The following is a 27967-nucleotide window of genomic DNA, read 5'->3' as shown; positions in this document are numbered from 1 at the left end:
TTTTTGTGAATGCTAAGTTGGACAAGTTCTGGTTGGTCGACAAAGGTAAGTGTTGGGCAGGGAAGTTGTTTGTGAATGTGTGTGTTTTAGGGTTAGGGTAAAGAATAGATTCACTGTGTGTGTGAGACTGAGTGTTTTAGAGTTAGGATAAGGGTTAGGGTACAATATATAATGCGTGAGTGGGAGTATGAGTGTTACAGGCTAGATGTACTGTGTGTGTGTGTGTGTGTGTGTGTGTGTGTGTGTGTGTGTGTGTGTGTGTGTGTGTGTGGTCAGTGTCCAAGCTGTGTTGTGTAGTGATAGTGTTATGGAAAGGTATTTTTTAATATAAGCTGTGTGTTAGGGTCAGGGGCAGGGACAGGGATAGGGTTAGCATATATTACTTAGGTGGAGCAGTGGGGTTGAAGGCAAAGCTTGCATTTATACCACAACAGGAAATTTGGCCAGGGCATCGAGGACCTTGCCCTCTTGTTTCCTCCTTGGAACTGCTAGATAGTGCAGGAGGGCTGCTATAGCAGCATGGAAGAGGTATAAAATAACAGCAGCATGGATGAGGAGAGAAAAGCTGTTCCGAGTTTGGAAGTAGAAAATTGGAATTTGGAGAAATATTTGTTCAATATGGAGAATCAGAATGCAGATAAAGATTCCTGTGCAGTGGATGCTACAAATGAGCAGTGTGTAGCTGTCTCCATGGGGAAAGAGGTAAGTAAGCTCACTGCAGTGGTGCAGATAGCAGAACCAGTGTCAGGAAGGCTTGCAGACAATGTTCTGTTTTAAATAATTGTGTAAGATAATCGAGATGCCAGTTCTGCTGTTTCATTGAATGAGATTGCAGACAACTTTTTTTGGAAGTTCTGAAGATGGAAATATGGAGAAGGAACTGGTGATGTGGAGACAAAGAATGCAATAATTAAAACTTATGCAGCAGGGCAGTAGCTAAAAAAAGAGAGCAGCAACAAACTTTATGTAAAATTGCTTTTAAAAAGAAGAGAAGACCAGTTGAGAGAACAATGACAACAAATGAGTCTGTAGCAGACAGTTATTATGTATGGGACAATTTGGTAACTGTTCTGGAATTAAAAACAAAAGAAATTTGGTCTTTTATATAAAAAGGATCAGATATTTCTTGTGGTTTAATATTTTACTCCGACAGGCTGATGATGAAATTTCTGGAACTGTGTGAGAAAAAAGACTTTTATCCATTGAACAATTATTTTCTGTAGTAACCTAAATATAAAAACACCTTACTTTACACTTTAGAACCCATGACCTGAAAGAAGATATTGTTAAGAAACGCATGTAGGGTTTTCGTGAAATTGTTGATAATAGTGTGAAAGTGAGAAATAAAAGATACCTAGTAAGCTTGTCTTATTTCTGGTATGGTTGAAGTTGTATGCAGTGAGCCACATCTGTACAACTCTATATATGTAGTGTCTGGATGTTCCTAATGCTCAGAACCTAAGACTATTTAGTTAATGACTATTCCACATAGCCCTGGTCATTTGCGATCTATGCACTAGTCCCGATAGTGTAGGCTGTTGCAGTGAATACGATAAACATAACCGTTATACTGTTTTCACTTTTACTAGCCTCATGACTGTAGGCCGTTTTTTAGTTGCTGGTGTTGAGTACTGACAACACATAGTTTTATCTGGGCATTTCAGTTCCCGCTGTATATAGCATGGGAACAGCACTCTAATAATGAGTTATGTATTGAATGTGGTCAAACCATAGGATTTATAGGTCAGTGTCAGTATTCACTGTTCATTGCTCACTGAATACATTGCTTTTGGCCCATTGTTTGAATCATTGAACTAGTCACTAGATTACACTATGTCTACTCTCCTCCTACTGTAAACCTGTACATGTGTTGTGGTATTTGGTGTGTCGCATTGCCTGTATGGATAGTGTTTTTATTGTTGCTGCATGCTAGTGTGGGTTTCTTTTATGGACTCCTGAAATTGCTGCCTTATTACTGTTATGTACATGCTAAACATCTGCTGTTTACTTAAAGCATTCCAAACTGTATTTTTGCTGTTGAACCTTGTGTAACCTGTAATTCTGGTTTCATTCTAAAAGGTTACAACTGCTATCTGTTCGTACCTAAGCGTTGCTGTTATAGGACTGTGATTTTTTTATTTTTCTTCCAAAGTGTAAATGATTTTTGCTGCCAAAGTGTAATACTTTAAGTGCCTATTTTTGACCTGGTCCCTCTCTGATTCTAGTGTCGGCATGCTCTCACCTCCACTACAAACCCATCTCTAGGTTTCCTGCCATTTTCTACACTGACCCTTTCTTACTTAAAGTATTTGCCCCTATGCTAGTAATAGATACAGTTTTTTCTGTAAAGTCTTATTTATCTGTTCCTTTTCTTTACATCTCGCTACAGCCATGCTACCCCTGGTGTCTCCCTCTGTTCAACTTAAACTCTAGGCTTCCAGTCTCTGAACTGAACCACCTAAAGGAGATCCTGCAGTGCTTCATGTCCACTTCAGCCTACCCAATATCTTGGATTTATAACATGTATGTAACCCTGTGTTAAAAACTACAGTCTCTGTATTGCCTTTTTGTTATACTGTTATACTTCACCAAGCGTACGCTTGCTAGCAGCCTACTACAGCCATATAACCAGTTTATTCTCCTGGCCCCTTTCCTACTCCCTTGTCAGCCCTTCTTTATCCTGTAGTTTTCTCATAGTCTGGCCAATAAGTGGCAGCATACTCCCTTGCCAGCCCCCATAACCAAAGTTAATATTCTTGTCAATGTATTATAAGTGAATTACATAGTCTCAGCCAAACCATAGTTAGCCAACAGCTCAGTCTCTATAAGGAAACTGTGTGAGTGGTTCCTTACCCCTAGTGAACATCTTGCTTATATTTTACTTTATGTACATAAAGACCCCATCCCCTACCCCTGTTACCTTCCTTACCTTTTAACTGGCTCCCTGCTTACTGATTGTTCTTTGCTGGCTGGTCTTCTTTCTTCTCCTTTGGCTCTACCTGTTTCGTTTGCCCTACAGGATCACTCCGCTCCCCTACCCTGCTCCCAATTCTCACCCTCCCCCACTACTCCTACATTTATTCTAGCCAAAAGTTCCCTCCCCTTCCTCTCTCAACCAATCCATTCACATCTCCTCATTATCCCCTCCCCTACCCATCCTCCAATACTTAATTGCCCTCTCCCCATCTCAAACCATAAGGTCCTCTATTCACATCTATACCCCTCCCTCTTACACTCTCACAGTTCCCCTAGCACCCAACTACTTCCTTTATACCTAACTCATACTATGCTTTCTCCACTTTCTCAAACCCTTCTCATCCCCTCACTCAGCTTACTTCTTCTAATCCCTCTATGCCATGCTACCTCTTATTCCTCTTACAAACTCCCCCTTCTTTCCTATCCCACACCACCACCCACAACACCCATCCTCACCCTACTAGATCTCACTTTCACACTATATCCTCCTCTCTAGTTCAACTAAACCCACTTCACTGCTTCAAACCAAAACTTCTACCCTCCTCAATAAACATCACATACCTAAAGCAATATTGCACTTCCCACAAAACTCAAGAAGCAAACCCAAGCCCCTGCTCCCATTCTCCTTTGACTGCCTGTGCTTAGCAGGAGACATATACCCCAACCCCAGACCTAATACCAGCAACAATCCTACTCCCCCTATCACAACCAATATTACCAACCCTAAATATCTCAAACTACTAACCATTAATGCCCAGAGTCTAAAAAACGAAACAGCCCACTTCCATACCTGGCCATACCATACCCTATCTGACATAGTAGCTGTTTCTGAGACATGGCTAAAACCCCACATTTCCAACTCTGAAATCCTACACCCTGGGTTTCAAGCTCTCATATATGACTGCCAAAATAGGAAAGGAGGAGGAGGAGGAGTAGCTTAATCTACTCTAGCCTACTGTCCATCACGCCCTACCAAAATCCTATTCCTCAGTTTAACAATGCTGAACTAGTCATAGGAATACTCAAAATGAATAACTATAAAAGCATTTGTGTTATGGCCATCTATATCCCCCCTGGAAACAATATGACTACACTTGAAGAAATTCTTCTATGGGCCACAACTAATATTAAGCTTGAGACATACATACTAGGAGATGTAAACATTGACTGGAACAAAATTAATACCAATAATCCCTCCATATCAATAAATCTATTCAATTTCACTCATAAAAATAACCTCCCAGGCTCCACACTTGACTGGATCCTTGTCTCTCACCCAAATAAAATCTCACACACAGGCATCTTACCAGACTCAGTTAGTGACCAAATGCCAGCCTTCATCCATAGAGCAACCCCCTCCACTCATCACCTACACCAATATATCCATACACGAAACCTTACAAACTTTAACTGCACAACTTTCTCCAATTCTCTCAAACTAACAAACTGGGGCAATCTAAAAAGTCTTCCCCTAGATGACGCCGTTGAATTCTTCAACTCAACCTTCTTAAAAACCCTAAACTCCCAAGCCCCACCAAGAACAAAACATATAAAACCCAATTCCACCCCATGGCTAACTAAAGATACCAAAACACTTATGTAACAAAGAGACAAGACCGGGAAACATTACCATCACAATAAGCACCCTGACACCTTTCTTAAATATAAGCAACTTCGCAACCTAGCCAAAAAACAAATTATACAGGATAAAAAAATCTTACTATACCAAATTCCAGTCTAATCATTCCAAGACCCCCAAACAGTTCTGGAACTCCATCAACTCTCTTCTCAACCCAGGTACCAAAAACAATCCTTGACCTGACACTAGTAAATCTGACCCAGAAATAGCTACTCTATTCAACTTCTTCTTTACTAACTCTATAGCAGAACTCACCAAGACCTTCTCAAACCACAACCCCTCCCCGACTCAAACCCTTTACCCAACCTTCCATCCCTAACACTCCTCCCATATTTCATCTCAAACCCATCTCCACCTCATACATAAAAAAAACTTCTCTCTAAGCTTAAACCATGCTCCAATGCCCCTGAGAATATCCCCTAACTCTTTCTAAAACTTGCAGCAGATGATATCACCATCCCCATTAGCATTCTCATTAATAGATCCTTACAGGAATTGTATGTCACCAAACTGTGGCGTGCAGCCTTTATCCTACCCCTCCACAATGGGGGCAAAAATAATAACATCTCTAACTTCTGACCCATAGCCATTCTCTCCCCAATTTCAAAAATTCTTGAGAAATGCATCCACCTCCAGCTCATGCCTTTCCTTACCAATAACCAACTCCTCACCCCTACATAACATGGGTTCCATTCTGGCCACAGCACAATAACTGGTCTTCTCTATTTCCTAGACATAGTAAACCATGCCCGTGACTCTGGTGAACTTGTATCCACAGTCCTTCTTGACCTCTCCAAGGCTTTTGACATAGTCTCCCATACCCACCTCCTAAACCACCTTTCTAACCTTAATCTCTATCAAAACACCCTTATCTGGTTCAGCAGCTACCTCTCTGACAGATCTCAGGCCATGAAATGGAAAACTGGCACCCCAGCCTTCCTTCCTACCCTGACTGGAGTACCTCAGGGATCCAAAGTTGGCCCAGTGCTCTTTAATATATTTATTAATGATTTCCATGCAGGCATTCCTAATACTAAGATAGTACAATACACAGATGACTCAAATTTAGTCTGCTGTGCTTCTAACCTTCCAGAGCTCCAAACAAAAACTCAAACTGACTTCTCAACTACTGAGAACTGGATGCTTCAAAATCACCTCTCTCTGAATGCCAACAAATCTAAAATTGTACTTTTCTCTCCCTCAGAATCCCTCCCTCTCGACAAAACCTCTTTCAATATTATCAGCCATGCCAACTCCACTATAGAAGTTGTTCCTTTTGCTAAACTTCTTGGGGTTACTATTGGTGAACACCTAAAATTTGATACTCATATTCAGCTAAATAGTAAGCAAACACATCAGAAACTTGGCATGCTGTACAGAAACTCCCACTTTCTCTCCCCTTCTACAAGACAGACACTCACTACCACCTACTTACTACCATCACTATTGTACGGTGCTCCCCCACTAACCAACCTATCTTCCTCTATTTCTTCCAAACTGGAAATCTGTTACAACAAAATCTCAAAATTCACCACCAAATCCAAATACTCCACCCACCACTGTATATCTCTCCACCTGCTAAATTGGCTAGAACTTCCCAACTACCTTGACTACCTCCAACTCACTACAGCCCACAAGCTAATTTTTAAACCAGCTAAATTCCCAGCACTAACAAACATCTTACTATCATACACCCCACACAGAACTCTAAGATCTTCCCACCAAAATCTAATTTTGTACACAAACCAAATCGTCCCCCTCGTCAGCTTCTCCTATCCTTTTCCTTAGCCAAAAAATGGAATTCTCTCTCTCCATCTCTAAGAATTTCTGAAAACTTTGAACAATTTAAAACCCAGCTCAATTCCTACTTCTCCCATAACTGGAAATGCAATTGCACTGTACCTACCTAACCTGCTTATTACTTGAATGCATTCATTGTACATAATGCCCCTCCCACCTTTATTCTCCCCTTTTCTGTGGATTAATCTTATTTACTGTCATCTTACAAATGTTAGTTTTTATACCATTCACAGATGATTTACAACCTCTGTACAACTTAAACTCTGTACTACTTGTTCTCTAATCTGTAAGCATGTAAGTATGTAATGTATGTTCTTCTATTTTGCTGTTATACTTTGCTTACCTTTACTGTATAATATTACAATTTGCCTAATTGGTACTATTTTTACTATGTAATATGAAGCCTTTCTCCCCTGGCCTCCACTGAAAACAGGCTCCTTGAGCCCAGTAGACCTCCCTGGTCATCAAACTGGAAATAATAATAATAATAATAATAACTTTTGGAATGCAGGGTGGAGGTTAGAGGCTGTTTTTAAATGTGAAAAACACATGGTAAAATACTTGCTAAGTGTTATTTTTTGTGGTTGGTCATACAGAGACAAGGTACAGGGTTTGTTTCTCACATGGGATAATTAGATAGGCTTAAAATGGCCCACAAGTTCTATAATCTAATAAATTATTGTGACAAGACAGAATGCAACCAGTGAGGGGTGACAATACATACAGCAAGAAAGTGTATGGCTGATTGCAGTTTATGTAAAAAAATGGGTACTTTTGTACTGACTGTCAGGATCAAATAGTAAATAATGAAAAGGAAGATGAAAGGGAAGAAAATATTTATGAAGAAGGACAGCAAGAGGCATAGGAAAAGGGAGACCAAGGTAAAGAAGAAGCTGTGAGAAAAGAGAAAATATGGAGGGAAAAAAGGAGGGAAGAGTTTGCATGCAGGAAAAGAGATCAGGAGAAGGGGTTGACAGTAAGATGTTTTTAAGTTCTAGCCAGTAAAAAATCTGATTTCTCAAGATAAAGGATTTATTATTTTTATTTATTTTAATTATTTTACATTTGTTGACAGGGAAAGTCTGACTGGATGCATGTCCATTTTCAGTGGAGGCACGGGGAGAAAAGCTCCACAGTTAAATTTTAAGCAAAATATAATGTGTATACAGAACTATTCAAATTTGCATAGATAGTACTAAACTTAACATTGACAATTATGTTAATTAAATACTAAGCACTATTAATAATTGCTAATAATAATTATAACAACACATAATTAATACATCAATAATTAATATAATAATAATAATAATAATAGTAATAATTGTTACTAATTGACATTATCTGTATATATATATATATATATATATATATATATATATATATATATATATATATATATATATATACCCAAGGAAAAAAAATATTCAATAAGGGAATAGTAAAAGTAAAAAATTAAAAGTTCAAAATATCTCCCCTAAACTTAAAACAAAGGAAAAACAACAATTTTAGAGCACTTTCAGTAAACATGAACAGTGTTATTAATGCTGTAAGAAAGAGAGACATACTGGAATGGTGTGCTAAATGATGATCTTGATGTTGTTATTTTACAGGATTTAAGATTTATGACACATCTGAAATGACTGAGTGCCAAAAGAAAAATTAAGAGGTGATAATATAATATGGAACTTTGCAAGTGAAAACTGTTTCGGAGTGGCTAATGTTGTGGTGTAAAGAAGCAGTGAAAACACTAGATGTAACATGGTAAGGATAGAAAGGTTAACTGTTTTTGATGTGAGGTACAGGGAAGATGTTTATAGGGTTGTAGTACTGTAACCATAAATAACTAACAAGGAAAGATATGATGTGTGCCATCAAAATATTAGATTAGGTGGTAGTTAATATGGAAATTATTATTGCAGGGGACTGTAACTGTAATTTCAAAAGAAGATGTAAAAAGAAAGGGCAAGATGCAAAAAATACAGGAAGTGATAAAATTTGGCAAGTTAGTCGTGTGGAATAAAAATTAATGGACTTATAGAAGGGGGAACTTGGATCTGAAACTGATTATTTTGCATAATCAGAAGGCTTGGGGATAGCAGATGGTGATACAGTTATGACAGGAATCTCAGACCATTTAACAATATGGATGGATGTGATGGAAGAAAGGAAATATGTTAAACTTTGGAAGGGAATGCAAATAAATAAGAAATTATAGCATAAAATTGGAGAATGGGAAGTACTGTAGTTATGAAAAGATGAAATAACTATGAACGGCTTCTATACAAATGGTCTGAGTGATGGACTGAATTTAAAAAGAAATTAAAAAGTGTTTTTTTCAGTGTTGGATTGATGGAAGAAAGGAAAACAAAGTATAATATGTGAAATTTTATAGAATTGTATTATAGAATGCAGAGAAAAATACAAGAGAATACAGTGATATAGAAAATATATATATAAAATAAATCAAGAAAAAAATTTAATGCATTAATGTTTAGACACAGATGCTATTTATGAGGGAGGAAGTTGCAGCATATTTGGGTAAGCAGAAAAGGAAGATATTAGTATAATGAGAGAAATGAGAAATGTGAAAGGAGAGGAAAAAAGAACTTAAAAACATGATTATTGTAGTACGGCATATAGAAAATATGTATAACAGTACAAGGATGAAAATTGTGAGAGTGGAAAGTAAAGACATTTCTAGAATAACTTAAGAAAGCATTTGAAAAATAAATTAATATTACTGAATTGAATGGGGTACTTAAGAAAGTAAATATTGATTCAGTATTAGGGCCAAATGGTATAGGGTATGGAACGGACAATAAAGTAATGGATTGGTAAAGAGGGCTTTTGTAAATATGCTGAATGAATTGTTGAAATAAGGTTTTGTTTATAAAAAGTTATGTAGTGAGATGTTAAAATTTATATGAAAGAAAGATGAGAAGAATTCTATAAAAATGGTGACCCATTACCATAAAATTATGGACTATACTTTTTGGGAGGAATATTGCAGAGGAAAATGGAAGGAAGAATAAGTGACATTGTGGAAGAAGATATATATGGTGTAAAATGGAAGGGATTTCAAGAATTGATAGTGGGAGAAATTGTGGATGGTGTTATAAGTAAAAAGGAGGATGTGAAACTTGTGATATTAGTAAGGCCTTTTATATAGTGGGACATGATGCTTTGTGGAATGTTATGGAGAGATGTGCCATAGAGACAAAGTATGTCAGCATATTAGAATAATAGGACGACAGTGTCAATGAATGGGTGGATGAGTGCATTAATATGCATGAGGTGTGGTTTAATCAGATTCAGAATCACATTTATTGGCCAAGTATGCACACATACAAGGAATGTGACTCCAGTTTCAATGACTCTCCAAGTATAAATTACATAGATGGCATAAATACAATTATTAAAAACAAGACAAAAAAATGTGAAAATACATATACGTGTACTTAAAAAGTGCAAGTGCAACTCAGTGCAAGAAGTATTGAAATAAACTGTGAAAGAAACATGTATTAACAAAAGAATACCCAGCCTAATGAGCTAAATTAACCACTTATGAAGTTGATGGAATGGTTTAAAGCTGTTCTTATATCTGCTTGTTTTGGTTTGTATTAATCTATGACACCTGACCCATGGTAATAATTCATTGGTGATGATTTTCCCTGCTCGATTCATGACTCTGGAATAGTACAGGTCCTGTAAGGAGGACAAACTGGCACCAATGATATTTTCAGCAGACCTGACTATTTGATGTAACCTATTTTGGTCATGTTTAGACACAGATCCAAACCACACTGTTGTGCATGAGCAGAAAACAGATTCATTGACTGCTGTGTAGAACTGAATCAACAGTTCCTGTGGAAGGTTGAACTTCCTTAGCTGTTGCAGAAAGTACATTTGGTGTTTTACCTTTTTTATGATGGACCCAATGTTGGTCTCACACTTCAAGTCCTGGGAGATTATAGATCCCCAAAACCTGAAGGTTTCCACAACTGACACAGCAGTATTAAATATAAAGAGGGGGGATGATATTGTAGGACCACTCCTAAAGTCCACTGTCATTTCTACAGTTTTAAGAGTGTTCAGCTCCAGATTATTCTGACTACACCAAAGGGCCAGCTGCTCAACCTCCCATCTGTATGTAGGCTCATCCCCATTCCTGATCAGCACAGTCATGGTTGTAGCATCCATGTATTTAATACGTTTGACAGCGGGATCCTTAGAGGTGCAGTCATTAGTGTAGTGGGAGAACAGCAGTGGGGAAAGCAAACATCCCTGGGGGGCACCCATATTGATCGTGCGATAGCTAGATGTAAATTTCCCCAATTTCACCTAATGTTTTCTATTGGTGATCCATTGACAGGTAGAGCAAGAATGGAAGGTTGGGAGAGTTTCAAGTGAAGAAGTTCCAGAATTATTCTATTAAATGCAGAGCTGAAGTTCACTAACAGAATTCATCTCTGGGTTGTTAAGATGTTGCAATATATAATAGAAACCCATATTAACTGCATCCTCCACTGACCATTACTGCACAACGTGATGCTCTAAATCAGGTTATAGAACTGTTGGCCATTTTTGTCTCTTTTGTGGCTTAAGATTTTATTGTTGAATATTCATTTGGCATTAAGCATACAGTAAAATAAATGAATCAAGTATTTCTTGAAACAAGCAATAGAATATAATTTAAATGAAAAAGGAGTTTGTTGCAGGATGTGGAGCTTTTCTGCACAGGTCTCAGCTGAAAATGCATTTCCTACCCAGTTGGACTTTTCCAGTAAAGAAATGTTAATTAAATACATAAATAAAAATATATTAGACATATAAATGCCTTAGGCTGATTACAAGCTCTGTGTTGGCTTGGAATTGACAGGTCAGTATATTACGTGTCATGTCTGTATACTTTAGTGCTCTTATGCATCTGGAGTGAATACAAATAAGATAGCTGGAGCACACAGTTCAAGGGGACTTGTGAAAAATAGATATAAAATACTGCTAGACATGATAATACATAACATATAGTTTTTATTACTGCTGTACATTGGTATGAACAATTAAATAGTATATCCATTTTTAGTTAAACATATATTAACAACAATTTGAACTTTCAGTCATGTTAATGTAGTCCTCAGAATTATAGGCAGTTATATAAATATTCAAATAAAGAGCTGGTAGAAGGTATGTGGGCAAAAGTTGAATAAAAAAGTTATTTAGGTGCAGGAAGATATAGTTACTCAGAATAAGAAAGGAGTGTGACCCGAATAAACAACAGACACTAGAATGCACTACCAATGTAATGGTGATGTGTAAAATTAAAACTGATGTAGAAAGAGAGAGTGACCATAGTCGTTGTGAATGCTGAAAAGGCTAGTGGGGGTGTACAAAGCTGATATGGAGTTTTAGAGGAAGAAGGACTATTGTAAGGATAAAGAATGTTATGGGATGGGTGAAGAAATGAGTATGCAAGCATTAGAGTAATAGAAATAATCCATTAAGACATAAACGGTAGGAGTGTATATAATAGGATTAGTGTACAATGTGGAGAAAAACAAGTAATGAGGAAAGGTAAGGAAGTTTTTTACTCAGTAAGTAGCAGAAATGTAGTATCAGAGTATACTAAAGTGAGTCTAACAGTAATAAATGCAAAGTATTGTGATGGTTATTTGACCGTTTGGTTTATGCGACTGTTGTTCAAAAATTAAATACAATAATAGCTAATTATATAAAACTGTAGAAATATTTCACTAAACCTCAGATATCCTTGCTTTTTTATCTCTGACTAATTAGTTATATGAAATGGACAACCATTTAGAATGGCACCAGAAAAGAAACTATAGATATTCATGGAGCAATTTATTGTTTTCTCACATTAAACATTTATAGCAGCAAAGGATAACTCTCATACAGAAGGCAGGTAAATAACAAATGCTTAGAGAAAAGATTTCCATCCAAAACTGTTCACAGAAAATGCCTAATGATTTATAACCAGATGGAAGTTTAAATTATGATTACCTGCAAAATAACAAAAATGAAATAAATAATGATCTATGCTGAAATGGAAGATTACATCATCAGTATCTCTACACCATCAGTCCGTGTACATATAAGTAATACATCTTAGCTTGTATAAATATAAGAAAAACAAGAAAGGAGTAAGCACAGTTCATAATGAAACTTGCAAGGAAAATTATAAGACTGAGCAAAATAATTGCTTTAATGCAATGATATGATTAGTTATGCATATTAATCTTCATGGGGCAGCAAATTTAACTTTACTGGCATAAATATAATGAATGATAAGTACACCAAGCAATTTTTGAAATATTTTTTTAACTATGGGCTCAGTCAGATAATGACTAATGTTATTTAGCATGTAAAACAAGGCTGCATGCATTTAATTTTAAAATTATTTCTCACAATGTTTTGAGCTACACCCTAATTAAATATTCTTGTGAAGTAATAATTATTCTCTTGAAGTTATCAGGCATAATGGCATTTTAGAAGCATCTGTGACAGTTGAAAGCAGTTACTACATTGATCAAAACCCTTTTTGTATTGTTAAGAGTTTGTGATTAACACAGGTTTGTTTAGTGCAGAGTTTTTCCTTTCCTTTCCTTTTTTGTTGTGGTGAAAGTAGCCGCTATGCGAGTGGTCATTTTCTTCTCTTGCTATTTAGGACGTGGTTGCATGGCTGCAATAAATTCTGAAAGACACAAAGCAAAATAAAATGAACACTCTACATTTCAGTTTTACTATGATATCAAAAGATACAAGAAAATGCAATAAAACATTGGGGTAGTGCCATGAAGTTAAAAAAAACATTAACATGAAATATCAGTTAACTGTACCTTTGATTTAATTGTGTAAAGCAGTGCACAAGATAATTTTGAGAATGTTGCATAAACTGTAGTCTGTTTGTGAGGTAAACACTTCAACCATTACTCCAACCTAGTTACTGTTACTATAGAGTAACACTAGTCTTACATCATCAGTTTTCATTCCTACGACTTTTTTTCTTTTTTAATATCAGGAACACCAGCAGCAAAGCAATCCCAAAGGAAAAAGGAAAGCAAATATAGAACCATAAATTTTTAATACAAACACAAGGATTGAGCCCTTTTGTAAACCAGTTACTTCATTAGAATAAAATCAATGAAGAATAACACCATCCTATTATACCCCTCCACTTAGTAACATGTTAAGCAATTACAACTAATCACATCTTTCTTAAAGATCTAAGCACCCAAATATAAAACCCCCCACAAAAACAAAATTAAATCATCATTACACTTGCAAATAATGTTCATGAAACTTGTAAAAAGCATGAACAATAGGATTTGCTATACAATCACGAAATACTGAACTGCCGAATTTCAGTATTTCCACACTGAATATTGGAAAACCCACATACCGAAAACCCAAAATCATAAATAGCACAATCGCGACCATTCACACACACACACACACACACACACACACACACACACACACACACACACACACACACACACACACACACACACACATACCAGCACATAAGCACAGACACATACACCTACCTAACTACACTAAAACAAACATAACAACACATACAAACACACCTAAACTACCTATAAATAGGGGGGCAAGCCCCCCCTGAACCCCGTATGTGGAGGGCTGCACCCCGACCCCCCTACTTATATATTCTAACTCCGAGTTTGCACTAAACACACAAACACACAAAAAACACCACCACACACACTCACACACACTAAAATCCTTACCCAATACCCTCACACACACACCACTTATCTGAAACCCCAGATAAATCCACAAACCATACCACACGTCACGAATGTGGCACCACGATAGCGGATTCAACATTTGCGGATTCGACACTTCCGCATTTGGCATAGTGCAGTTATGCGTACCTGCACTTTCCACTATTCGGTCTTGACGTACTGAAATTCGACATTTCAGTACGTCGAGATTATCTAGTAAATCCGAACAATACCAAATGTTGTAAAAAATAGCATAAATTAAAAAAAAAAAAAATATATATATATATATATATATATATATATATATATATATATATATAAAACACTTTATCATGAATATGTCCCTTTATAAAACTAGTGCAAGTTTATACAAGGTATAACTTCAGCCTTAAAACACCGGATATGGATAATTCCTCATTTAGACCAGGATGGGTAGTGGCATTCAACTGGAACTCCCAACACAGTTCTCTTTCTTCTAAAATATCAGCCCAAGGACCCCCCCAATATCTTGCAACACTTGCTCCACTACAAGTAATTAAAAATAATGACCGGGAAACTCCATAATGTGTTTGGCCAAAGCGTGCTGCACTCCAATTTTCTGATGTCAGTTTTGTGCTCTTATATGCATTCCTTTATTTTTCTCTTGGTTTTGCCAACATAATAACACTGGCAAGTTTCACATATAGCAGCATATACCACCCAAAAACTATTGCAATTACAAAAACTCCTAGACTTAATAAACATACCTTTAATAATGATATGGTCACCCTCCAAAATATCATGGCAATACTTGCAGTGGCTACATTGGTATATGCCTGCTCTACTGTTACTGTGGCCATACTCACAATGTATAGGGGCTTGCTCCAAAAGAATTTTTATTGTCTTGCCCCTCCTGAACACAACCACGGGACCCCTACCATGTTTTTCCCTAGTATCCTTAAAAAGGGAAAAGAGCTGCCAATTTTTGAAGAAAATATCTCTAATTTGGGTAGCTTCATTGCAATATGCAGTAACAAAGACATGATTTCTCCTAGTTGAATCACCGGGTCCACCATTTTTCACCACCACCAGAACTATAGTATATTTGGAATGTATTAATGGCACTGTATCCCCATTCATTCTTCTCCGAATAGTTCACAAATGGGAGCTGCCAAAGTCTCAGGGTAACCCCTTTTGGACAACATGTCTTTGAGTTTCTCACATTCCACTACCAATTGATGGTGCAAAGAGACCATTTTGACAACTTTGACAAATTGGCCTTTGATAATTCCCATTTTTTTGGTGTAAGGGGTGATTGCTCTCAAAATGAAATAGGCTATTACTATATGTAGGTTTCCTATAAATTGTACTAGACCATGCCCCCCCTTGATAATCCTTAGTTATGGTCACATTTAAATAATTAATGAACTCGTCATGGACCATGTGGGTAAACCTCAAGAAAGTGGTGGAGGAATTGATGAATTCCATGAACCACTCTGTTTCTGCCAAAGACCTATCCCAGACGATAAAAATATCATCCAGGAAGCGTAAATACAATGTCCATGGTTTAACATTGAAGTGTCTAAACAGGATATGTCTTTCCCACTGTAATAAAATTATGTTAGCAAAAATGGGGGCACATGAGGTCCCCATGGCTACCTGTTTTGTTTGTTTGCAGTACTGTCCTTCCAGGAAAATAAAGTTATATTTTAAAAGCATTTCCATACAAAGGACTAAAACATTCACTGTGTCATTGTTAAATTCCGTGCTGTCACACAAAAAGTCGTGAAACCATTCAAGCCCTAGTTCATGGAGTATAATATTGAATAGTTCCATAACATCAACAGTCAAAAATAAGCAGTCCTTCGAAAACTCAAGATCCTTCATTTTTAATAGGCAGTCCCATGAATCTTTGCAAATATGATTAAAGGGTTTCAAAACATCCTTGAGCAAAGTGTCTACATATACCCCAAGGGGGTAGATTTTTGAATTTCTAGCTCTGACAATGGGTTGCATAGGTGGGTCAGTGGTGCATTTCTGGATCTTGGAGATGCCAAAAATACAAGGCACCACTGGATGTAAAACTTGTTAAAACTTGTGAACTTTTATTGTAATTTCACCCATATCAACCATGTCCTGCAAGAAAAAGTCAATTCTACGGCATGCTAGATTTATATAATTTAAAGATATTTCTTCATAAAGGTCACAGTTGGTTAAATGGTCCATCATCTTGTATAAATAATCATCTTTGTTCATAACCACAACCCTTCCCCCTTTATCAGGCTTCATGACTCTCAGACTTTTTTTCGTGGCTAATTCCATTAACAATTTGAATTCCTGTGGACTTAGATTGCCTTGGCTAATGTAATTATTTTTGCTTTTAACAAGGGCTCTAAAATCTAACTCAACCATTTTTTCAAAAATAATTAAAGACATAGGTAAGGGGGGATTGAATGTAGTGCTGCGCCTTAAAACATTATCAAACAAGCCAGTTTGTCCATCCAAAATCATCCTCAAGTTCAACCTTCTAAGAAACAATTTTAAATCAATGAGAAGAGAATCAATTTTAAGATGGGCCGAGGGAACAAACAATTCCCCTTTACTAAGCAGTTCAGCATGTTCAACAGTGCACTCATAGTCACTATAATTCAAAAGTTTAAAATCACCTGTGTAATTATGTACAGGTGTAAAACTGCCCATAACTGTCTCATTGTAGCTTAGATTTTCCTGAACTGCAATCATCTCTGCCACTGTACATGGTTGTAGCCCATCTGTTGCTACCATTTCAGCCCCACACTCTCTCTCCAAGGATTGTATGTACCGTTGTTCTGTTTCCCCCTCTGATTTTTTATCCTCTCCGATCAACATATGTAATCCCCCTGATTCTGCTCTAAATTGCAGACATTGTCTTCATAGTCAGCATTGTTGTTTGTAGGCAGTCCTCCTTCCTTGGTGATGGTTGCTAAGAAAAAGAGTCATCCAAGAATTCCCCACAGACCAAATTGGATCCAGAATTTACTCAAGGTTCTTTTTAGTTCCAAAATGACAGGGGACTGGAGACCAATTTTGGATCTCAGCAGACTGAACAAGTCGGTAAAGAAAACAAAGTTCCGGAGGGTGACACTACAGTCTATACTCCCTTTTCTGGGACAAGACAATTGGATGTGCTCCATAGATCTTCAGGATGCGTACTACCATATAAAGATGGACAGGCAATCCAGAAGATATTTAAGCTTCTGGCTGGGAGCCAGTCATTACCAATTCAGAGCTCTGCCTTTTGGTCTCACTACAGCCCCCAGACTGTTTACCAAATGCATGACAGTAGTTACGGCTCACCTGAGACATCTAGGATTCTGGGTGTTTCCATACTTAGACAACTGGCTCCTGAACACCACCACCAAGTATCCACTAACCAGGGCAAGAGACACCACCATTCATCTCTGCTCAGAGCTGGGAATTACCATAAATTTAGAAAAATCTGCCTTGTTGCCATCACAGCATATTACATTTATAGGGGCAGACTTAAACACAAAAGACATGGTTGCAAAATTGCCTCGCGAAAGAATTCAAACATTATGCCATCAGATGTCAATATTGCTTATGAAGGAAAAAGTGTAGGCAACATTTTTCCTCAAGGTTCTGGGTTCAATGGCATCTGCAATAACATTAGTCCCACTGGCACATCTACACATGAGAATATTACAGTGGCTACTCTTTGCTCAGTGGTCCATGCAGGAGTTGCTCATATTCCACCTGCAAGAGGGACCTACGATGGTGGCTTCAGTCCACACAGATAATGATAGGCAGACCATTTGTTCTCCCCCAACCGGTAGCTACAGTGACCACGGATGCTTCCCAGATAGGGTTGGGGGCATTATCTGGGACAGACTGTCCAAGGGAATTGGCAAGAACACGAATACCACTTGCACATCAATGTCCTAGAGATGAGGGTGGTGCTTCTGGCATTGCAAGCATTCCCGAGCTCTCTTCCAACAGGTATGATTGCAATAGAAACATACAGTATGCCTGTGGTATGGTACATCAACAAACAAGGTGAAACCAGATCCTATCCCCTCTGTCGAGAGGCTGAAAGAGTATGGCAATGGGCAATTTCTACTCAGCATTTTCTGGCTGCAATGCACATCCCAGAGAAATCCGTGATAGCGAACAGGTTTAGCAGGGCAATTCTTATGCCTCATGAGTGATCCCTGAATCAGGAAACTGCAAACCAAATTTTTCAGAAGTGAGGCCAGCCTCGCTGTGACCTCTTTGCCACATCCATCAACTCCAAATGCAGCAGCTACTTTAACCTAATTCCCCCTCCAGGGGAGTCACCAAGTGATGCACCTGTTCACAATTGGCCCCCGGGACTTCTGTATGCTTTCCCCCCATTTCCATTAATACCCAAGTCCTCCAGAATGCCAAATCATTGAGTCACAGGCTAATTCTCATTGCTCCTTACTGGCCTCATCAGATATGGCTCTCCTTTCTATGGCCCCATCTTCAGGAAGAGCATTGGATTCTGGACCCAGTGACGGATCTTCTGACTCATCAGTCAGGAATGCTCCACCCTTCTATTCAAAGCTTCAAGCTTGGTTATTCCACTTCCCATCTTAGCCAGGCTTCCAGAACTATCACCATCAGTGTGATACATTCTGGTTTTGTCACACAAGAATACAACTAGAAAACTTATGCAAGCAAATGTATGAGATTTTCTTGTTGGGCTGACAAAAAACATATAGATCCCTTTACAGCCCCTATATCTGCAATCCTGGAATTTTTAACAGAAACCTTTAATTGGGGTGCAGTGGCAGCCATGGTACAAGTACAACTTAATGCCATATCAAACTACCATGTAGGAGACAATGGGATCCAATACAATGTCCCACAGATTATGCAAAGCCTTTCTGAGGGGTACATTCCTTTTAAGACCTCCCATAAGAGAACCACCACCTCCTTGAGGCCTCAATTTGGTCTTATCATCTTTAATTCTCCCACTTTTTGAATCAGCCTCCTCTTGCCCACTAAGTTATCTTGGGAGACAATCTTTTTAACAGCCATTACTTCTGCGAGGAGGGTTTCAAAACTGTAAGCTCTGTTTATCTGTCTACCCTATCTGATTTTTCCACAAAGACAGAGTTTTCCTCAGGACAAATCCTTCTTTTCTGCCAAAAGTTTGTTCTGAGGCCAATTTAAAATCAGTCCATTGAGCTATCCATATTTTTTCCCAATAATGGCAACAAGGCAGAATACAAGCTTCAGCAATTAAATGTACATAGGCAGTTATATTTTTACTTACATAGGACAAAGGAATTTGGAAGATCTGACCAGTCTTTAACTCTCACAATAAAGAGCTGCCAGGAAAAATTAGAGGGCTTTCAACTAAAGCTATGTCGACTTCCACTGCCTTTCAAGCTAGATTCCCTTTGGATTCAATTTGTGCTGCAGCTACATGGGTTAACCCTCTTACCTTTATCACTCATTACAAAGTAGATGTGGCCTCCCGGTACAGGGCATCCTTTGGTTCCACTGTTTTGAAGAGTTTATTCCCTAGAGCCACTCGAGAAAGAAGGTGCTGCGGATGCTGTCCCAACCATCAAGATTGAAGGTGAGATAGGACAACATAACATAAAAAGTTATGTACTCACCATAGCATTCCATGTTTGTTGTCCATAATCTCACAGTCATTCTTGCATCCTACCCCTCCTTCCCCGTTCCTGGAGAATCGAGAGAAATTTTCAGAAATTGGCTGTAAATTTCCTGATTCCCTTTATGCTTTAGGAATTTTGGGCAGAGGATTTGTTGTAGTTGTTGTACTGGGTGGCATAGTCTAGTGATTAGTTCCCTCAAACAGAATCTGGGTAACAGTCGCTAGGCATCTTTGGATGTAGCCTCGAGCCAGTGAACGCTCTCGAGCTTTAGTATGCAGCCATGTCAGAATCAGTGCTGGGTTCTGAACCCAACCATCAAGAATGAAGGTGAGATTATGGTCAACAAACATGGAATGTTACGGTGAGTTCATAACTTCTTTTTCTGAAATTCTATAAATGCCATCTATTACATTACTTCTCTTTTACTGATGTCTCATTTTGTGTACACATTTTAACATAACATTTTAAATGATGTATTTTCTCTTTGAAAGATAGCTACTTTTATTTTGGATTAAATTTTATCTGACATTCTTCTTAGTTGACTTTCTGAGATTTGGCTTTGTGTTGCACATTTTATTTTTTCTGTCACCATTAAAATATTTTATAAATCTATATTCACTATTGATTACCTGCTTTGTTCTAGTTTTTAGCATCCTCATCAGCAGATGTCTCTTCTAAGAGGTGCATTTTTAAGACTGTGAAGGATATGTAGTAATGGACATGCAGTAATAGTAATGAATTTTTAGACAATGCAAATCAGTACATTTACACATATTTAAAAGAAGCTACAGAAGCAATGATTACGGCTGCTTATTGGACAGCTTGTAAAACACCATGATCTGTGCTTATTTATACTGTTAATTGTAACAATCAAACTTATGATAATTTACCTTCCTACCAAGTTTCTCAGCTTTGTTTACCAAATGTAATATGTGTCTCTTTTTTTTCAAATTGATTTTGTGTCAGACAGTATACTGAATATCAGACAAGTACTGGTAAATCTTAATGCCTGACTCCATTATATAATTGGTTACCTCTTAATAATATATTATTTTACTTTTATTACGGTAAAAGTTTAGAAGAATATCTTAGTTCACCCTCATTTTAAATCTCCCTTTCTGCTATGACCCCTACACTATTACATTTCGGCACTGTCACAGCAATGATTGCTCAATTTGCCCTTAGTTTGTTAATAACAATAATAATAATAATAATAATAATAATAATAATAATAATAATAATAAAAATAAGAATAATAATAGTTGATGGGATATATATATATATATATATATATATATATTTATATATATATATTTTTCTCTTTTTTTTTCTCTAGAAGAGAATTATAATTGTTCTACAGAGAGGATTAGTTGTTGAATTAATAGAAAACATCTTTTTCTGTAGCAGGGAATTATTTTTGAGGGTATTATTTACTATGTTCTTTGTGCTTATAAAAGGTATTATATTAGTTAAACTAAGACATCTTTTGGAGTTGGAATAAAGAAACATTAAAAAATGATAATAATTAAAACAATACTACTGCCTCTTTTAGACCTTGCAGTAAAACATACCATAAAAATTCAGTCCTTGGTGAGGATAAACCCACATTAAACCAATTTAATACTAACACAAAAATTCTTTGTTAAAAGGAAATAAATGCTCAAGTAAAACAACTAAGTACTGCTGTCTTGTATAATCACAATAAAAGGACCAAGCCATTGTCTGACAGCTTTACCTGTAAAACCATTCAGCTTATAAAGTATTACAACTGTCATGTGATTCGTTCACATGACATTCAATTCATACAAAATCTGTTTCTTTGAATAACATTTAAAATTCACAGATGAATTCAAACCATGATTTATATAGGAATCCTACCACACTTGTGAAATTTATATTCTAAATATTTTATAAGTCATCCCTTTTCTAATATTTACAGTGGCATGGTCTAGTACCCCCCAATAACTTCTTAAAGTTACTACAGAGATTTGAATGCTTAAAACATGCATTACATTAATTTTTCATTCTGATTATAGAAACATGTTCACAAATCCAATTCTTCCATGACCTATTCGTCTTCCATATGTAAAAATGGTTGCAGGACAAACATACTGCACTGAAAACATCCTGTGGAATGTAAGTTCTCAGTGTATTCTGACAGTGTATTCCAGTAACAGCATAATGTACCTATACATACTGCACCTGCAACATTAGAAAGTAGCCTTATTGGTTGTATTGCAACTTGCATTTTCATTCTTTAAGTATTGAAGTATGCTTTTTCATATTCTTAGCCCTTGTAGTAATTCATTTATTTCACCTACTGCTTCCAAAACCTCTTTGGTTATACTAAACACTTTCCACTTATTCGCAACTATTTTTATTGAAGAATTTTGCATAGAACATGTCTGACACATTATGCTGTTCCAATCTATACTTGCACTATTATTTTTAGCCTTGTCTAGGTGTGCTAAAGATAAAGAATTCAAATACCCCAAAATTATGATAGTCCAACATTCCTAAAGGCACACATAATGGATGGCAAAAAAAAATCATATATGTGTATGTGTGTGTGTGTGTGTGTGTGTGTGTGTGTGTGTGTGTGTGTGTGTACACATACATATATATATATATATATATATATATATATATATATATATATATATATATACAAACACATAAACACATATATCTTCTGGCTATATATATATATATATATATATATATATATATAGATATATAGATATATTCACACACACACACACACACAGACACACACACACACACACACACACACACATACATCTACATGTACATCTCCTCGCTCATCAAAACTATCACATTGAAAAATAGAAACAAAAGGTAGCTAGTATTAACCTATTTCACAAATACCTAGACCTGTGTAAGTAGCAATAACTGTTCTTTATTATTTTCATTTTATTGACAATTTCATTTTTATTTCTGAATGTGATATAGGATAGTGTCCAATTTTGTTGAACAGCTTAATACTAATAGGTTTGGTCAAAAATGTAGCTATAAGTTGTATCCAACAGATATTGATTGTGTAGATGTGACCTTGATGGGTGTTTTTAACAATCTGATTTATAGTAATTTATTTTAGAAGGTACATTCTACCACTCATTATATGTTTTATACCAGTTTTCACCCAAGCCATTTTGTTTCTTTACTTGCTAAGAGTAAAGTTCTTTGAGACAGGAGACTGCACTAACAGAAAATATTTTATTAATCATTCTTATAAACTGATAGATATGTTTTCTAGATGAGGGTATCTTATTAATATTTTTTTCATATTATTGGGAGGCAACATAAACTTCCAGTTGAGTGTTACAAAATGCTTATGTTTTAAATATGCATCAATTTCATCCTAAAGTTTGGTGTCATTTGGGAGCATTTTATCACACAGTATTATATATTTCTCGCTGGACTAATATAATGATAGGTGGCCATTTAAAAAAAAAAAAGATATTTACCTCAAAAAACTTTTATTTATTTTTGGTGATAAAAATGAGGGAAGTATGTTATTTTGTAGTTATTTCATGTTGCCGTTTCCTATATGCACTATCGATGCTTTGAGACTAAGTATGAAGGGCACTGCCCTTGTGGTAATTGTACAGTCTGTCCTTTTATATGTAAGTATTTTGATACAATGAGAATAGAAATTAAAGGTAGTTTCACATGTTCTAATTTGGGAGTTATTTGCATTATTCATTGTCATTGAAACTTGTATTATACAAGGGGGGGGGGCTAAGAAAAATTTTGCAGTTAGAATTAAATAACATTTAAGAAATATCCATAACATTTAAGAAATATCCATAATCATAATATAAATAGCCCATTGCTGTCTCACTTTACTGAATTTCATTATGGTAAGGGGAATGGTTTAAAAGCCATTGTTCTTGAACAGCCAACTGGAATTTTTAGTGTGGGGGTTGTAGTAAAAATGTTTTATTATTTAAAGAAAGTCTGTGTATTTTAAAATTTACTACACTGATACCTAATGGACTTAATTTTTTTTTTGTAATTGGAACACTTTTTTGAGACCTAATTGTTGATATAATTTGTGGTGATGTAATTTTCTTTCATGCTGTATATATATATATATATATATATATATATATATATATATATATATATATATGTGTGTGTGTGTGTGTGTGTGTGTGTGTGTGTGTGTGTGTGTGTGTGTGCGCGTGTGCGTGATTTTTTTTTGTTGATGATTTTATCCTCCTGTTAGGTTTTTTTGTTGTGGTGGCAGTATCGAGTGTTGCAGTTTTTCTTATTTTATTTGAGCTGAATGGTTTATTTAAGTAGCAATAACTGCTTTATGAAAATGTTCAGGAAAGCTATAAAAGACCTCACTGTCATCACCACAGGTAATCTATTCTTTCCAACCAATGCTTGTAAGTGAACACTAACCATGTCTAAAACCAGCAGACAATATCCTAAAGAAAATAACTCGCAACACAAATTCCAGCCCTCAGCTCTCCTATTTTATGTTCTCAAAAATTCTCTCTGATAGAAGTAAAACCTCCTTTGTACATCAACTAAACTGAAACTTGAAGTCAAGAACAGTCAAAGAAACTGCATAAAAAATATATACAATGTTAAGCAAGGTATCCTTCATTTGTTAGGATGCATCTACAAAACCACTAGCTCATACAGTTAATTGATTATTAGCAACATGTGTTGTCTTAGATTCAGTCATTTCAAACATAGAAATATTACTTCATTAGCCAACATTTCTTCACCAACCTCACCAAAAGTCTGCATCCCTATAGCCAGCTCTTCCCTCTAGTAAATAAATCTTTGAAAGACTAGTTTACAATCAGGAGTTTTGCCACATAAACAAATATTTTGTATTTTGCAATGTACAGTACAACTTTAAAAAATATTTTGGACCTGTGCAGCTATATATCATTATATAATTTTTATATAATAACTAACAGTATTCTTACTGGAGGCATAGCCATTGACCTAATCAAAGTATTTGAAACGGATAGTTACTCAGTCCCCTTAAACTTGACACATTCAGCTTCAGCTATAATATTTCAATGTTCATCATTAGATCTCTGTTGCAGTAGCTTATGCTATATGGGACATCTTGCCAAGAACTGGACCACCTGGAGGCTTGACAGCTGTGTAGTCTTTTAGAAAATAACTTCTGCTTCATTACTGTTAGTGGAGAAAAGTTGTTCTTTTCTGTTAAATATATCAGCTAGAGAATAAAACTGGTGTTCTTAGCTGTTGTTAGTAAGATTTTTCCTGCAATTCTTATATGTTTTCTGGTATGGAAATTCCTTTCAAATATTTAAATAAAGTGAGAAAAAAAAATCACTTTTTGTGCAACTGTTGGCTAGGGGATAGGCCTTGCAGTTTTGGGGGTTACTATTGAAATTTTATTACCTCCAAACTTATTTTTCTAGTTAGGTTATTTCACTGATTCTCCTAAGCTCCACTATTTATTTGTCAGTCACCTTTTTCATTTGAGAGATAGCGTTGGGCCTTTGTGGGGATTCCCTTACTATTTATTTATTTTTTTGTGAGGAAAAGTGTTACTTTTCTAGCAAAAAAGTGCTAATCAAGACTGTGCCTGGTGTGTTTGGAGGTTGTCACTAAACTTTTTTATCTCAAAACTTAATTTTTCTACACAGAGGTAAAATTGCCTCTTCAAGGCTTCACTAGCCACTTGCTTGATGCCTTTTAGGTAAACAGCCCGGTTCCCTGATTGTGAGGAAAGCCATTACTTTTCTGTCAAATAAAGTTTTGCTAGGTACTGGGGCTAGTGTGTTTGATGGCTGTCACTAAAGCATTTTATCTTGAAACTTCACTTTTCAATCAGGAAGTAAGACCAACACTTCAAAGCTTTGTAATGCTAGCCACAGTTCAACCAGACACTTGATTATTCCCTCCCTGAGCGGCAAGAACAGATAAGTTATCTGGGAAGCATTTATCTTTGACATAGTCTGGTGGGCGACTCTGCTATGACTCTTTCTTGGTCCCTCAGGTGATACTCCTTGTAAAGCTATTAAAGAGCTAGAGGCAGGCATATCAACTGCCCTAATCAGTTAAGGGTGAACCACTCTTTCCAGCATTCAGGAAGGGACCAGGTGACTTTCCTTCACTAAGCTAAAAAGAGGATCTTCATTCCTGGAGAAGGGACTGTCCTTCTAGCTGCTCATTTATTTTATATTAAAGCAGATAAGAAAGATGGATTGGGCTTTGTTATGGGTCTTTCTAAAGTCTTTTAGTCCTTGCATGCTGAATCTTCTAATTTCAAATGGAAAAGAGTTTCCCCTCACTCAGATTCTGATGCTTTTGTCTGAGAGACAGTATTTAGACTTAGCCTATGTTTCTTAAGTTTTCCCTCACAGAATGGGGAATCTGACTCTGAGGAAAGTTTCTTTCTGATTCACTTTCTGAAATGTTGACTTTTTTCAGATACTATTTCCAGAATTAAGTATTTGTTTTAGTGGGAAGAAATACCAGAATCCTAGCATAGATATTATGATTTCTGAAAGGTGGATTTTCCTCAACTTGCAGATTCTGCTGCTCTGTTGCCAGTCTTAAATAATGCTTTCTTGGCAACCATCAATTTGCATGACAGTCAGCAACCTGCTCCCAGAATGTCTGATAAATAATATAAGGTACCCAAGTCCTGCAAATTCCCTTTTTAATCCTAGGTCAGATCTTATAATTGTTTATCTTTCAAATTCAGCTTCAATCAAACTCTTTATAGCAGCTAATTCTGTTCCTTCTGACAAGCTGGGAAAAACCTTTGATAGGTTTGAAAAGAATGTATATACGTCTTCTACCTTAGTCATCAGAATAGTAAATTGCCAGGCTTCCATTAGCAATTATTATAATTTTAATTGCTGACCTCCCTTTTTCACAGACTAAGGCATTTCTTAATGTGTCTCAGACAGCTAAACACCCACTAAAATGTGCTTATGACTCTGCTGATGCTTTTTCTAGAGCAGCTGCCACTGGGTCATTGACAAGATTTGCCTAACTACATGCTCAGAATTTACCCAACTATGAGAAAGCTTGAGATCCTGAATGATCTCCTTGATAAGGAGGTGTCATTTGGTACTTCCTCTACTGATGTTCTTACAAAGTTTGATAAAATGCGAATGTTAATTTAGGGAGTTACTGAGATTTTTGACTCCCATTGCCAAAGTTTAATGAAATGAGAAAGTTAATTCAGGGGGTTACTCAGATTTTTGTCCCTATTGCCAAAATATAATACAAACTTTTCTTCCAAATCAGGTTTCTTTTCCTGAAAACAGAATAACAGTTCCCAGAAAGACACAGGCAAACAAAATCCCAAAAAGCAACGGAAGGAAACTTCAAATAAGAAAGGTGGGACCTCCCAAAAAAGGGACAATCTATGAAAATAGAATGACTATATGCACCTTCATGTGTTCCCTGCCCCATCCTGGTAATCCTGTAAAGCTTTCCCAAAAACTAGGTCTTCACTTTCCTTAGTGGAACCAGATAACTTCAGACACTTAAGTTCTAGGAATCATTCAACATGGCTACAACTAGCAGTGGAATTCCTTTCCCCTTTTAAAAGTCCATTCTTCTTCTTTTTCTCCGGCTATCCAGTCAATTCTCCATGTTCTTTATCTGTCATTTTTTTAAATCGGATACTCTTCAGGAGATTATATCATTTGTTCTCCCGCATCAAAGAGGGTAAGGATTTTATTCAAGAATTTTTCTGGCACCAAAAAAAGAAGGAATATGAAGTCCTGTCTTAGGCCTTGTTTTTTAAACCTTCACTTCAAAATCCCAAAGTTCAAAATGCTCTCCACAGTTGCTGTAACCTCTGACTCAACTTCTCTGTTTCTAGTAACTCTGCACTTAAAAGATGCTTATCATCACATTCCGATTCTCAAAGATTTCAGATGCTTTCTATGACTTTAGCCATTAAACAATTAGTGACATGCAGGAATATTACAGCCACTCAAGCTCCTTCTGTTGGAATTCTACAGAATCACAACCAGGGGCTCAAATGGCTGTAACCCCAACTGCCCAGCTGCCCAAACAGATGCTCAAACTCAAGCAAAAAGTAGTACAACTAGAAATGGAAGTTATGTTAAAGTATAAGGATAAAAAGGAAAAGTGGGAAACGTAAT

The 27967-nt window shown here is 36.5% G+C and overlaps 1 protein-coding gene across 2 annotated transcripts in view; it reads right to left on the bottom strand.

The window, feature by feature from the left end:
• Window positions 1–12264: 12264 nt before the first annotated feature.
• Window positions 12265–27967, bottom strand: part of LOC122792527 (calmodulin-like protein 8) — a 348672-nt gene continuing 332969 nt past the window's right edge. For both annotated transcript variants that reach the window (XM_044060272.1, XM_044060271.1), the window contains one exon: window positions 12265–13127. In XM_044060272.1, the coding sequence (XP_043916207.1) occupies window positions 13093–13127 (35 nt within the window). In that variant the 3' untranslated portion in view covers window positions 12265–13092. The remainder of the gene's footprint in view (window positions 13128–27967) is intronic.

Source organism: Protopterus annectens, chromosome 1.part0 (assembly GCF_019279795.1).
Source record: "Protopterus annectens isolate FY-2018-M chromosome 1.part0, PAN1.0, whole genome shotgun sequence".
NCBI lineage: Eukaryota > Metazoa > Chordata > Ceratodontiformes > Protopteridae > Protopterus > Protopterus annectens.
This window is presented reverse-complemented; position numbering and strand designations above follow the sequence as displayed.